Here is a 15,009-nt window from a genome sequence, read left to right as displayed (position 1 = left end):
ACCCATCTCCCGCACTTCCGCCCTCGCCCCTTTTCTTCCCACCCGTAACAGCAATAGGGTTCCCCTTATCCTCACCTACTATCCCACCAGCATCCATGTTCAGAAGATCATCAGATGCCATTTCCACCACTTCCAGCAAGATGCCACCACAGGACACCTATTCCCCTCCCCTCCCTTGTCCGCCTTCCGCAGGGACCGATCCCTCCGGCACACCCTGGTCCACACTTCCTTCACCCCCGACACCTCCCCACAGCCCTACGGATCCTTCCCCTGTAACCGGCGAAGGTGTAACACCTACCTGCCCATTTACCTCCTTCCTCCCCAGTATCCAAGGGCCCAAACATACCTTCCAGGTGAAGCAACACTTCACCTGCATTTCCCAGAATCTAGTCTGCTGTATTCGCTGCTGACAATGTGGTCTCCTCTACATTGGGGAAATGAAGCATAGACTTGGCGACCGCTTCGCAGAACATCTACGTTCTGCTCGCAAAAAAGACCCTGAACTACCTGTTGCCGGCCACTTCAATGCACCACCCTGCCCTCTGGCCAACATCTCTGTCTCTGGCTTGCTGCAGTGTTCCAGTGAAGCCCAACGCAAGCTGGAGGAACAACACCTCATTTTCCGCTTGGGGACACTACAGCTTTCCGGACTCCATATTGAGTTCAATAATTTTAAGGCCTAAACTCTCCCACGTCCCAGCCCCCACCCCACACACGAGGCCTGGTTACCACATAGCTTGTTACACACCTCCTGTTGTTAGTCACTTACAGTCCCCATTAACAACTATTCACCCTCCGAACCTCTTCGTTAGCAACTCCTTTGTCTGTCCAACTGTCTTTCTCTCTCTTTGGGCTCTATCCTATCGTTTACTCCCTACCCCACCCACCTCCCTATTTTCTGCATATGAATTGACGTTTTCCCAGCCACCATCAGTTCTGAGGAAGGGTCATCGGACCCGAAATGTTAACTCTGTTTTCTCCTTCACAGATACTGCCAGATCTGCTGAGCTTTTCCAGCAACTTTGTTTTGTTTACTCTTTACTGTAGTTGTCTTTGTCCTCTGTGCACCTTGTTTTTCCTCTCAAATGTTTCAACTTAGTTCCCAATCTCCTGCCATTGATTGTAATTGTCTGTGATGGCATTAATTCCACCTCCAAGTTGCATCTTGCTGACAGATGAATGATGAAATAGGGGATATTCTAGAGGCAGTTAGCTTTTCTTGATAGAAATGATAAATGTGCATCACTTGTCACTAATTTACCAATAGTTATTAGTGTAAATCAGTCAGTCAGCATTTGGTTATAATGTGTGTTAATTATAAGTGAAAGAAACTGGGTATTTGAAGTGCGCAGACAGTGCTGACATTCTGTTTGGGGAATACATGTATGAAAGAGAAATGTCCCAGTTGAAGCCATCCACAGCGAAAGATATATCCTCAGTCCTGAGTGAAAGCTGGAAGCAGATAAAAGGGTTTTATATCAGGAGGTGCTTCTCTCCCTACAAAAAGTCACTTCAATCTGTGCGATTGATTCCAGATCTGACAGTACCTGCCCCTCTGAACTAAGTTGGAGTCCATCACATTGAGCAGAAAGCCAAAAGAGAGATGGCCTGTCCAAGTTCTTGGGAGGAATCCAATAATCCTCCCCACTGCTGGCAGTAGTTTCTCTCTTGTTCAGATAAATCGGAATGTTGTTTGTGAAATAAGTATGTATACACCATTTTGATAATTGTGCCTTAAAGGCACATAAAGCCTGATTTCTACTCAACCACTTACCTGCAATTACAATTGTTGCTTCGGGTAAAAGAATTAAGAAAGTTCTCAATTAAAATAAATATTAAGCCTAGTGCAGGAAAGTGGGACTAGTGTAGATAGTAATAGGTTTTTGGTGGTACAGACTTAATGGGCCAAAGGGCCTATTCTCCTTTATTCATTCATGGGATGAGGGCATCGCTGGCTAGGCAGCATTTGTTGCCCATCCCTAATTGCCCAGTGGGCAGTTCAGAGTCAACCAGTGTTGCTGTGGATCTGGAGTCACGTGTAGGCCAGACCAAGTAAGGATGGCAGTTTCCTTCCCTGAAGGACATTAGTGAACCAGATGGGTTTTTCCTGACAATGGACAATTGCGTCAGTATTCACCATAGAGAAGGACTTGGTGGATGATGAGTCTAGGGAAGGGTGTGTAGATAGTTTGGGTCATGTTGAGATAAAAGGGAGGAGATATTGGGGGTCTTGAAAAACGCTAAGGTAGACAAGTCCCCAGGGCCTGATGGGATATACCCCAGAATACTGAGAGAGGCAAGGGAGGAAATTGCTGGGGCCTTGAGGGGAATCTTTAGCTGCAGGGGTGGTCCCAGAGAATTGGCAAATAGCCAATGTTGTTCCTTTGTTTAAGAAGGGTCGCAGGGATAATCCAGCTAATTCCAGGCCGGTGAGCCTTACATCAGTGGTAGGGAAATTATTGGAGAGGATTCTTCAAGATAGGATTTACTCCCACCTGGAAATCAATGGGCAACATGGTTTTTGAAAGGGCGGTCGTGTCTCACTAACTTGGTTGAGTTTTTTGAGGAAGTGACAAGGATGATCGATGAGGGTAGGGCAGTGGATGTTGTCTCCATGGACTTTAGTAAGGCCTTTGACAAGGTTCCTCATGGCAGGCTGATACAGAAGGTAAAGTCACACGGGGTCAGAGGTGAGCTTGTAAGATGGATAAAAAAACTGGTTCAGTCATAGAAGACAGAGGGTAGCAGTGGAAGGGTTCGTTTCTGAATGGAGGGCTGCGACTAGTGGCATTCCTCAGGGAACAGTGTTGGGACCTTTGCTGTTTGTATTATATATAAATGATTTGGAGGAGAATGTAACTGGTCTGATTAGTAAGTTTGCTGATGACTCAAAGGTTGTTGGAATTGCGGATAGCGATGAGGACTGTCAAAGGATACAGCAGGATATAGATCAGTTGGTGTCTATGGCGGAGAGATGGCAGATGGAGTTTAATCCGGAGAAATGTGAGGTGATGCGTTTTGGAAGGTCAATCCAGATGGAAAATATACAGTAAATGGCAGAACCCTTAAGAGTACTGATGGGCAGAGGGATCTGGGTGTACGGGCACACAGGTCACTGAAAGTGGCAACGCAGGTGGAAAAGGTAGTCAACAAGGCATATGGCATGCTTGTCTTCATCGGCCGGGGCATTGAATTTAAAAATTGGCAGATAATGTTGCAGCTTTATAGAACCTTAGTTAGGCCGCATTTGGAATATTGTGTTCAATTCTGGTCCCCACACTACCAGAAGGATGTGGTGGCTTTGGAGAGGGTACAGAAAAGATTTACCAGGATGTTGCCTGGTATGGTGGGTATTAGGAGAGATTGGAGAAATTTGGGTCGTTCTCGCTGGGGCGACCTGATAGAGGTCTACAAGATTATGAAGGGCATGGACAAAGTGGACAGTCAGAAGGTTTTTTCCAGGGGCCATGGGTTTAAGGTGCGAGGGACAAGGTTTAAAGGTGATGTACGAGGCAAGTTTTTTACGCAGTGGGTGGTGGGTGCCTGGAACTCACTGCCTAGGGAGGTAGTGGAAGCAGATACTGTAGTGACTTTTAAAGGGCATCTTGACAATATTATGAATAAGATGGGAATAGAGGGATACGGTCCTCTGAAGAGTCGGGGGTTTTAGTTGTGATGGGCAGCATGTCGGTGCAGGCTTGGATGGCTGAAGGGCCTGTTCCTGTGCCGTAATTTTCTTTGTTGACAAGGGATTCATGGTCGTCATGAGATTCTTAGTTCCAGACATTTATTGAATTCAAATTCCACCGTCAGCCATGGCAGGATTCAAACCCAGGTCCCCAGAACATTATCTGGGTCTCTGGAATAACAGTCCAGCGATAATACCACTAGGCCATCGCCTCCCCTCATCTGATTTTATAAAACCAAAATTATCTTGTGGAGATTTCTTGCTATGTTGTGGATCAGTGTTAGGGGCTGAATTTGATATCCTTCCCACTGTCAAAATTAACTGTAGCTCAGTACCTGTCTCCACAATTCGCAACACTTTGATTTTGCTTTAACCCACCAGTACAAATATTAATTCTTGGGTTTGCTGCAATTATTATTTCTCTGTACCCTTCTGTTTCTGCAGGTGTTCTGTGTGGGTCTCTGGTGCTTGGACGAGTATTGGTACTACAGTGTGTTTACCCTTTTCATGCTGGTAGCCTTTGAGGCCTCCCTGGTGCAGCAGCAAATGAGGAACATGTCTGAGATTCGGAAAATGGGCAACAAACCCTACATGATCCAGGTAAGCATTTATAAAGTTAAAATTTGGCGGGTATCCAATTGAGTTGTACAAGGTCAGGAAAACAGCCAGGAGTAGGAAATCTTTTGCCTGTATGGATAAAGAGTCTTGGACAGTTGCAGCACAGTTCCTACCCTAGTGCTGCTCTAATTTGTCACCAGTTTACTCTGGATAGTACGTGTTTCCATTTTGTAAACCCCAAGTTACCATCAAACCTTCCCTGGGCAGGCACAAGATGTGTTGGGTACAGATTTGTCTCCGTTCTAATCTAAAACTGCTTGCCACTGTAACAGTTATGTTATAGTAACAATTCTGCCGCTTTTCTGCTCCTGATTAGTACCAAATAGGGAACGCGCATGTATGTGAGCTCATGCCCAATAGGCATCAAACAATCTGAACAACCATCCAGTCCAGCGTGAGTATAATTGCCATGTTAAGAATCAAACTCTTAATTATACAGCTCAGACAGATAAGGAGAAAGAGAGAAGATTTTCTCTTTCACTGTGGAGGAGTCATGCTGTGAATGTCCAGGAAAATGTGAAAGAGGAGATGGTGTCACATTAATAATTAAGGAGTCAGTGTGGTAAAGAGGGATGATTTCTTGAAAGGGTCTTCAAATAAGGCTTGTGGGTAGAATTTAGGAATAAAGAGGAGGCTGTCGCAGTGTTAGCAATGTATTATAGGCCCCCGAACAGTGAGCGACAGAGGTGCAGAAATGTGGATGTGTGTAAAAACAATAATAGGGTAATTAGGGACTTTCCACTTCCCCAATCCATTTATTCAACTTCCCCAAAATTAATTAGCCATAGTGTAAAGGGTTCAAAGGGGGCAGATTTCTTGAACTGTATTCAGGAGACCTTTTTACATCAATACGTCGAAGGTCAAACAAGGGATGGTGCAGTGCTGGACCTAGTTCTGGGGAACAAGGCTGGCCAGGTGTTCAAGGTAGCCATAACACCAAATATTTTAATTCCCTTGTAGAAAAGGGAAAAGGTGGTCTGTTTTTTAAAAAAAAAAAAAAAATGGTTTTGCCTTGGAAGAAGGCAGATTTTTATCAAAATAAGGCAGAACCTGGGCAAAATAGACTGGGAACAGCTACATGTAGGTAAATTTACAGCAGAACAGAATTCAAAAAGGAATTGGGAAAGTACAGATGTTCCATTGTGTGAAATGTAGGAGCAACAAGCCCAGAGAACCCTGTGTGTCTAAGAGTATTTAGGACTCGATATGAAGGAAAGGAGAGAGGCTTTTAATAGGGTACAAAGGGAGCAAATCAATGGAGTGTAGAAAGTTCCGGAACGATCTCAAGAAAGTGATTAGGAGAACAAAGAGGCAGTATGAAAGCACTGATGGGCAAGATTAGGGAGAACTTCAAGGTATTCTCTATCCAGGGGAAGAGGATAATCAGGGAAAGAGGAGGACCTATTAGAGACTAAAAGGCAATGTGTGCGTGAAGCCAGAGGACATTGGTAGGGTGTTAAATGAGTACGTCATATCCATCTTCACTTGGGCAAAGGAGCATGTATGTTCAGAATTTGGGAAGAGGCACTGTTAAGCCTCTTGAGCAGATTGACATTGGGAGTGAGGAGCTATTTGGAGGATTTGGCAGGATTAAAAGTGGACATATCCCCAGGCCTGGATGAGTTGTAAACCATGCTGCTGTGGGAAATGAAGAAATAAAAGGGGCTCTGACCCAAATTTTTCATTGCTCCCTGGCCACAAGGAAGGTGCCAGAGGACTGGAAGGCAGCTAATGTGGCTCCACATTGCAAGAAGCGTGGTGGAGATAGACCAGGAAACTATAGACGAGTGAATCTCACATCAGTGGTAGGGAACCTACTGGACATAATTCTGAAGGAGAAAATTAATTTTCCCTCAAAGAGACCAGGTTCGATCAGGGGTAGTCAACATGGCCTTCTCAGAGGAGGTCATGCCTAGCAAATCTGATTGAACTTTTCAAGGAGGGAAGCAGGTGTGTAGATGATGAAAGTACAGTTGATATAGTTCATACGGATTTCAGCAAAGCCTTTGATAAGGTCCTACATGGGGAACTGAAAGTAAAAGCACATGGGAGCAAAGGTAACTTGTCGAGTTAGATCCAAAATTGGTTTAGTGAAAGCTGACAGAAGATGGTAGAAAGCTGCTTGGGTGACTGGAGGCCAGTGTGCAGTGTTATGCCACGGAGATCAGTGCTGGGTCCCATAAAGTTTGTGTTATATACAAGTGATGCAGAAGAAAGTAAGTAAGTAAGCTTGTGGATGACATGGAAATTGCCTGGGTTGATTGACAGTGAGGAGGAAGGTCGTCAGTTACAGGAGGATATAAACATTTTGATGAGATGGGCAGATTGTGGTATATGGAATTTAACCCTGATAAGTGTGAGGAGATGCAGTTTGGAAAATGTAACAAGACAATGGAGTACTCCATGAATAGCATGATATTGGAAGCTCAGAGGAACTGAGGGATCTTGGAGTGCTTGTCTGCGAATCCTTGAAGGCAGCAGAACAGGTTAATAGGATAGTTAAGAAGCCATAAGAGACATTTGCCTTTATTAGTTGTGGCAAAAGTTATAAGAGCAGGGAGGTTATGTTGGAGGTGTCCAAAGCTGTGGTTAGGACACAGATGGAATACTGTGTGCAGTTCTGCTCACTGCCTGATGTGAAGGGTGTGATTGCACCAGAAGGGGCTCAGAAGTTTGACCAGGATGTTGTCTGGGATACCTTAGGTTGTTTTCTTTAGAGCTGAGAAGGTTGAGGTATGTACAAGATTGAGCAGCAAGGAAGGGTGGATAGAAAGCAGATCTACCCCTCAGTTAAAGGGTCATTAACAAGGAGGCATAATTTATTTTCATTACAGGATAGCGTATGCCACCGACTAGCTATATTAGTTTCCATGTATGATTGACATAGCTTTAGTTATCAAGAGCAGTTGCATGGGGATCAAAGTGTGGTGCAGGTTAGATAACAATAGTAGCACCGAACATTAAAAATAGCATCTGTCAACGCCTTGAAAAATCCCAGTATCAATACCACAGAATATCAGCATCAACACCACCAAATATAACAAAAATAGTTGGGTTGCAAATAGGTAAGTTTTTATATTTAGTCAATATAAAGGAGACTCTGGCAGAGATGTCATGGCTTGTTTATGAAGGATGTTACACGACAGTAGTTTAATACAAGTGTGCCCAGTCGGGTTTGTATGTATATCATACAAGGTGATATGTTTTCCACTAAATAAGTTTGACTTTGCTCCTGGATTTTTCTAGGTCTACAGGAACAGGAAGTGGAGGCAAATCTCAAGTGACGAGCTCATTCCTGGTGACATTGTTTCAATAGGTATTTATTTATGTCATCAAAGGAGGTGGCAGATCCAGGGGACTTCCATTTCCCTTTTAACTAAGTCTTATTTTAAACAGGGGTTTCATTTATTTCCTCTTTTCTGCACTATTTACGTTGTGAAACTGACTGCCAGTTTGTATGGATACATGCCTTCCGAGTCACTCCAGTGATGAAGATTCTGAGGATTACTCCACTGACCCTGTACCTTCCTGTCCTGCCAACCAGCACCACCACCAAAGCCATTAAATTTGTGATTAATCAGTTATGTGCTATACCTGTGGAATTGAAACTGACCACGTGTTAAAGAACTCACTTTGCAGTTTCAGATTTACTTTCGCCTACAGTTCGCTAAATGATGAAAAGATGTGCTGGATTTTTGCTTGTTGTCATAGTGTGTGAACAACTACTTTATGTACCAAGGTAGTAACTGCGTACAGTGATTTTAGAAACCAAAGCACTTCAAGGATGCTAATGGATTAAAATGATGCCAAGCTCCAAGAGATAATTTAAGGAGATACTTTAAGCATGGTCATAGCGGTGACTTCCAGGAAGGCGCTCAAATGAGGCATGGCAAGGCAGAGTGCTTGATGGAAGCAATTACTGAGCATGAAACCAGGGCACCTGAAGGCATAGCAACCAATGGCCATGACAACCTAAACTTGAGTGGCTTATCAAGAGTACCCAACCTTTTTCTTCAAGTGTTAATATGATATTGTAACCCCTCTCATTTTTCTATGTCATGCAGAAAAATTGAATCTCAAACTTTGGGTTTAAGTGGTGTAACTGTTGTATGATTTCCTTGATTGGCAGTGCTTTTCTCTAAATTCAAGGGCATGTAGACAGCTTTAGATAGCTATATGGTTATGACACAGAGACAGACAACCAAATCAAATCAGTCTCCCAATCCCTGTATTTGCAACACCGTAAAATTAAAATATACACTGACCCTCAAAATTGGCCCCAGTAGTTCCTCAACAGACTTTTTGAATAACTGGTACCAGACACCATGTTCTATAGTTTAAATAAAAGATTTAACAATTTATTGATAATGCAGTAACTTTAGCAGAGCAAAGGTAAACTAATTAATGTCTGTAATTTAAACCTAATCTTCTTTGATTTTAGTCCCTTATTATCACAAAGGTAGACATACAGACATAGTTAAGGGATAAATCAAAACAAAAATAAATGACATGTAACTGGCCAGTTCACTATTGTTGTTTCCATGATCCGTAATCTCACAGGCAGATGGGATTGTATCTTGTTTGGTTTCTGGTGATACCAGTGCATGCAGATAGCTTCCAGTAGACTCTGAGAAATATTCATTAAATTCTTCCAACAGATTCTATTCTCTGAACTTTCAATAAGTTGATAATGAGGAGACAACCAGGGAGCGGTCAAACCTCCATCCTGTATCTATGAGAGCCAAAATCCTGACTTAAACATATTTCAAAAACCAGTTCAAGCTTTGGTTTCTCTTTGTTAGGCTGGTCTCCCTATGAGGCCCCTGTTACCATTGTGAAATGCCTATAGAACATTCTTTGAACAAGAATCCACCTACAGTTAAATTCCAGGCCTAGCCTCATAAACAAATAAGTTAATTTATTCGCCCTTTTAGAAACAAAATACAAGCTGCTACTCACAGTCCAAAGGTCACCTTCAGCTCTTAATTCACAGTTCACAGCTCCAAATCAAAATGAATAAAAAGAAAAAAAAGCAAGAAACTTTACACCAGTCTCCTGACTAATATTTATCCCCCAAGGAAGCACCAACCCAAGGAGCTTTGCTCCAGTGTCCTGGCTAATATTTATTCATCAACCAACACCAACCATCTGATCAATGTGGCATATCATTTTTGGGACTGTGCCATGCTCTATGTAAATTGGCTGTCATGTTTCCAATATTCTAAGCATGACTACAGTTGTTAAAGTAATTTGATAACTGCGAACTTGGTATTTCAAGTTGTGAAAGGCATTGTATAAAAGTCAGTTTTTCAAAAAAATTATGTTTTGGGAATGTGCTGTAGATCGTGATCTAGTTGTGAATCATAGCTCTACTGCTTTGTTTCTGGCTAGGTCGATCACCTCATGAAAATCTGGTGCCATGTGATGTTTTGCTGCTCAGAGGTCGCTGCATTGTAGATGAAGCAATGCTGACTGGGGAGTCTGTCCCACAGATGAAGGTATGGCATAAGTGGCAGAAGTAAGAATATTGTCTGAGAACAATATCTGATGTTTTGCAATCTCAGAAAAAAATTTATGTGCTGATGTAAATGGGAATAAGCATTTATCAATTACAAGTTGTAATTAATATACATTCTGCTAGTTTAATTTGGGTGCATTTGATGGGCCCTTATTGTAATCAAGCTATATTTAATTTATATGTTAGCCTATGACCAACTCTCATAGAATCCCTACATTATGGAAGTGGCCATTAGGCCCGTCATGTCCACACAGACCCTCTGAAGAACATCCCACCCAAATTCTGTTGGGTAGTTACTCCTTTAACTATTGTCAGAGCCGCTCAGGATGGACAACTGTCCAGTATTGGAAGTGCGCTGTGGGTAGTATATTGAATGTGGTGTGGGATAGATCACTTGTGTTGCTATATTAGCAGTTGTGTCAAGTGGTACTTGATGTACTTGCCCTTTTGGATTGAGGTGTTTGGAGGGAAGAGTAATTCCTGTGAGTGTCCTGGATCGGGAAACATTTGTAGTTATGTATGTCCTAAAGCCCAACAAGCTCTGCTTGCAATAAGCTATTTACTTCTCTGCTATGAGATAACTGACCCACCCAGTAACCCAAGTCAGGACCTGTTACAGTGACCTGTTGATTCATCCGTCTTCATATTGGGGAGTGTGGGTGATTGGGAAATTAAGATCTTCACTGCTTTGCTTGTTACAGGAACCGATAGAAGACGTTAACCCAAATCACACATTGGACTTGCAGACAGATTCAAAGCTGCATGTAATATTTGGAGGAACCAAAGTAGTTCAACATTCTCCACCTCAGAAAACCAGTGCAGGACTCAAACGTAAGTGTAGAAAGGACAGTGTACTACTATTGATGTACCTTATATCGCCAAAACTGTCACCATTTCTTCTACCAGTGCTGTAATTGTAATATTATTATATCATCTGATGTAGCTTTTGAGCTGTATGTATTATTTTAGTTTGGGGCGCATTTTTATTCTAATGTCATTGGCTTGAGTATTTTCCCCTATCTAGTTGTAGTATATGGTTACAAAAGTGATTGTCCTGCAGCTTATCTCCTAAAATGCCAGTGTTAGGCAGAGGTGCCTGTTGCTGGAGCAAGGAAAACAATTATCCAGTCTCCTGTATACGTCTCCCTTGCAGACTGTGCACGTGTCTGTATGCTGGTGAGAATGTCGCAAATTGTAAAGTGGAAACTTGTAAGTGAGCTGTTGTCCACTAACTACAAAGCAGATCACTTGATACTGAGTGACAGCCATAGAAAATGGATAGAACACCACAGTTATTAGATGTAAACCAAGTTTGTTTTTCACAGGAAAGATATAGAATTAATGAAGACCTTGGGAGTCTATGGCATTCTACACAATTGATTGGGGATGCCTCAAAACAGTTGCCAAAATTGACAGCAGTATACCTTTAACTGAAGCAATGGAGCAGATGTCAAAAATCAATCAAAATAACATTTACAATGTTCTTTGCTTCTGGAAAGCTCAAAATATTGAGCAGCTGCTTTAGGTTCCTAGTTTTTGATATATACCACGACCCTATTGCACAGTACAATCAGTTAGCTTTTACCACTGTGCCATCCTCTTTGCAGTTTATTACTGTACCTGTTACTGCAGTAGATCCAATAAAAACAATCCAGAGTGTTGGCCTCGAGCAAACCCATTGCTTTGCTTACCCTAATCCTCAATCAAAGATACTTTTTGACATTTGTTTTGAATTTTGATAAGTTTTCTGTTTTTGTTTCAAGTAACCTTCCCTCCTTCATGAGTTCGTTTAGTAATATCGTTTTCAAAGCACCAATAAGTCCGCCACGCCCAGAGATTTAGCTTGTTCTTGTGAGTCACTGAGACAGCTATCGACCTGGCTAGGGTTGGTGGAAAATATGGTGGATCAACTCCTTTTAAGCAGGAGAAAGTAATAATTTAATATTTGCTGGTCCTTTGAAATAAGAATTGCGCAGCTTAACCTGCTCGTGACTTTGTGAAGGACTCTCCTCATCAATCTCTCCCCACACCTGCATCATGGTGACCTTCAGGTTAAACCATCAGTTGTCCCTGTCTGTCCCTAATAAGGCAAAACTAAACTCACTTGTAACATTTGTTCTGTCCATTCAGCTGGGTTAACCCAATTGCTGCGTATAAAAATGTCTCTCTCTGTATTGCAATGATGGTGCAGTATCAGGATTTGGACAACTTCTTTTTTAAAAGTTACTGCCTGAAGAACTTCAAAATTATACGTTCCAATTCGTATGAGAACTTATTCCTTTTATGTTGATCTTTTTGACTTGTGTATTTTAACTGCCTTGTACTCAGTCAAAAAATGCCATTCTCACCACCAGCATTGCTGTATTTGTCATTATTTCCCCAGCTGTGGATAATGGCTGCGTTGCCTACGTCTTGAGGACTGGTTTTAATACTTCTCAGGTGAGTAGACCACCATGTACTGTCAGGTGTGGAAACTGTTTAGGAGAGAAATATTTTAATTGTCGAACTGGATGCAACATTGACTGAGAATCGTAATGTGACTGAGACTGCTCCAATTTTGGTGAGTGAAGTTACGGCGCAGGTTTCTGCACAAACTTGAAAATATTCTCAAGAAAGCTGATGGGATCTGAAGGAGACAGGGCAGGGTTGTTTGAAAATTATCTCAATTAGAGTGATGCTCAAGACAGCTCATTGATTTTAGCAATGACAGCAAACCAGACCAGTGAATTCAATTTTCTGTTCATCAGTTGATTAGCACTGGATTATAGCAGTGCAGGAGAACACAGCTTCACTGTTTTAAACCACTGATTTCATCGTCACCTGGGTGGAAATGCCAGGCCTACATACAGGAGTCCCTAGGTTAAAAAGTGGTTCTGTTCTGGAGTACACGCATAAGCTGATTTGTACCCAAGTCGGAACACTATACCATACAACACAGTACATTATAAAATAGCTGTTTGTTCACTTTGCATCTTTAAAATCAATATTAATATGGAATCTCGTTCGTCACTTGGACATTTGCAAATCAGGGACCCGTTGCACATCAAGGTAAGACACTACTTAATTCGCTTCTTCAATTATTCTTGGTAATAGAGACATTGACTTCAAGCCTAAAAGAAGAACCGAGGAGAAAATATCAGTGCTAACAGTAGTAAATTTTTAGTAAAAATCGGTGTTTTATTATACATATATAAGCAGCAAGAGGATAGATAGAGAAAGGGTACACCCACTCTGGGACAAAGGAGGGAATTTATGCATGGATCGGATGAAGTGGATGAGCTCATTAATGAATATTTTGCATTATTATTCACAAAGGAGAATAACATAGTGGATGGTGAGATGTGGGAGGAATATGTTGGTATTCTGGGGAATGTCAGTATAAAAAGAGGTGTTGAGATAGAACTGCAGATGCTGGAGTCAAAAATAACACAATGTGGGGCTGGAGGAACACAGCAGGCTAGGCAGCATCAGGAACAGGAAAGTTGACATTTCGGATCGGGATCCTTTTTCAGAAATGGTGGGGAGGGGTGTGGGGGAGCTCAGAAATAAATAGAGAGAGGAGGGGTGGGATTGGGGAAGGTAGGTGGGATGGTGATAGGTGAGTGCAGGTAGGGAATGGTGGGGATTGGTCAGTGAGGTGGGAGTGGCAAATAGGTAGGAGAGAAGATGGACAGGATGTATCAGATCAAGGAGGTGGGGATGAGAGAAAGGGTTGGTCATGGGATGAGGCTGGGGATGGGGAGATTTTGAAACTGGTAAAATCCACGTTTAGGCCATCGGGCTGTAGGCTCCCGAGGTAGAATATGAGGTGCAGCTCCTCCAGTTTGCGGTTGGTGTTGTTGTGACATTGGAGGAGGCCCATAATGGATATGTAACCCAGGGAGTGGGAGAGTAGGGGCAGTTAAAATGTTTCGCAACCAGAGGGTGGTGGTGTTTGTTGCCTACAGAACGCAGATGCTATACAAAATGGTCTCCGAGTCTCTGCTTGGTCTCACCGATGTAGAGGAGACTACAAAAAGGTGTTGGGTGTTTTAAAATGCATTTTAAGGTATACTAGTCCCCAGGACCTGATGGGATCTCTCCCAGAATTCTGAGGAAGTAAGGAAATTGCTTGGGTCTTGTATGAAATCTTTGTCATAGGAGAGGTCCCAGAGGACTGGCGAATAGCCGATATTGTTCACTTTCTTTTAAGAAGGGTATCGGGGATAATGCAGAAAATTACAGGCTGGTAAGCCTTGTATCAGTGGTCGGGAAGTTACTGGAGAAGATTCTTAAGGATAGGATTTACACATGTTTGGGAAAATATGGACTTATTAGCCATTGGCAGTATGGCTTTGTGTAGGGAAGGTCGTGTCTCTCAAATGTGATTTGAGTTTTTTGAGGAAGTGACAAAAATGTTTGAGGGCAGGGCAGTCGATGTTATCTATATGGACTTTAGCAAGCCCAAAGGTGAAGTCACATGGTAGGCACAGTGATCTGGTAAGGTGGATACAGAACTGCTTTAGTCATGGTCAGAAGTCACACGACATCAGATTATAGTCCAACAGGTTTATTTAAAATCACAAGCTTTCGGAGCACGGCTCCTTCATCACCTGATTTCAAATAAACCTGTTGGACTGTAACCTGGTGTCGTGTGACATTTGACCTTGTCCACCTCAGGCCAACACCACACCTCCACATTATGCCTTAGTCATAGAAGACAGAGAGTAGCGATGGAAGGGTATTTTAAGACTGGAAATCTGTGACTTGTGGTGTTCCACAGGGATCAGTTGTTTGTAATATATATAAATGATTTGGAGGAGAATGTAAGTGGTCTGATTAGTAATTTTAGGATGACACAAAAATTGGGGGAGCTGCAGATAGTGAAGAGGATTGCCAGAGGATACAGCAAGATGTAGATCTGCTGAAGACTTGCGTAGAGAAATGGCAGATGGAGTTTAAGCTGGACAAATGCAAGATGATGCATTTGGAAGGTGTATTGTGGGGGTGATGTATACAGTAAATGGCAGAACCCTTAGCATCAAAATATAGACAGGCATTTAGGCGTACAGGTTCACAGATCCCTGAAAGTGACAGCACAAGTAGATAAAGAAATTATATAGCATGCTTGAGATAACAAGGTGTAGAGCTGGATGAACACAGCAGGCCAAGCAGCATCAGAGGAGCAGGAAAGCTGATGTTTCGG

General features: G+C 42.5%; 1 protein-coding gene across 1 annotated transcript in view; it reads left to right on the top strand.

Moving 5' to 3' along the window:
* atp13a1 (ATPase 13A1) overlaps positions 1–15,009 on the top strand; it is a 102,106-nt gene that overhangs the window by 16,165 nt on the left and 70,932 nt on the right. The window contains exons 5-9 of the mRNA XM_048617778.1: positions 4,133–4,288; positions 7,553–7,622; positions 9,698–9,804; positions 10,526–10,655; positions 12,208–12,263. Coding sequence (XP_048473735.1) covers positions 4,133–4,288; positions 7,553–7,622; positions 9,698–9,804; positions 10,526–10,655; positions 12,208–12,263 — 519 coding nt within the window. The remainder of the gene's footprint in view (positions 1–4,132; positions 4,289–7,552; positions 7,623–9,697; positions 9,805–10,525; positions 10,656–12,207; positions 12,264–15,009) is intronic.

Source organism: Rhincodon typus, chromosome 38, assembly GCF_021869965.1.
Source record: "Rhincodon typus isolate 14 chromosome 38, sRhiTyp1.1, whole genome shotgun sequence".
NCBI lineage: Eukaryota > Metazoa > Chordata > Chondrichthyes > Orectolobiformes > Rhincodontidae > Rhincodon > Rhincodon typus.
This window is presented reverse-complemented; position numbering and strand designations above follow the sequence as displayed.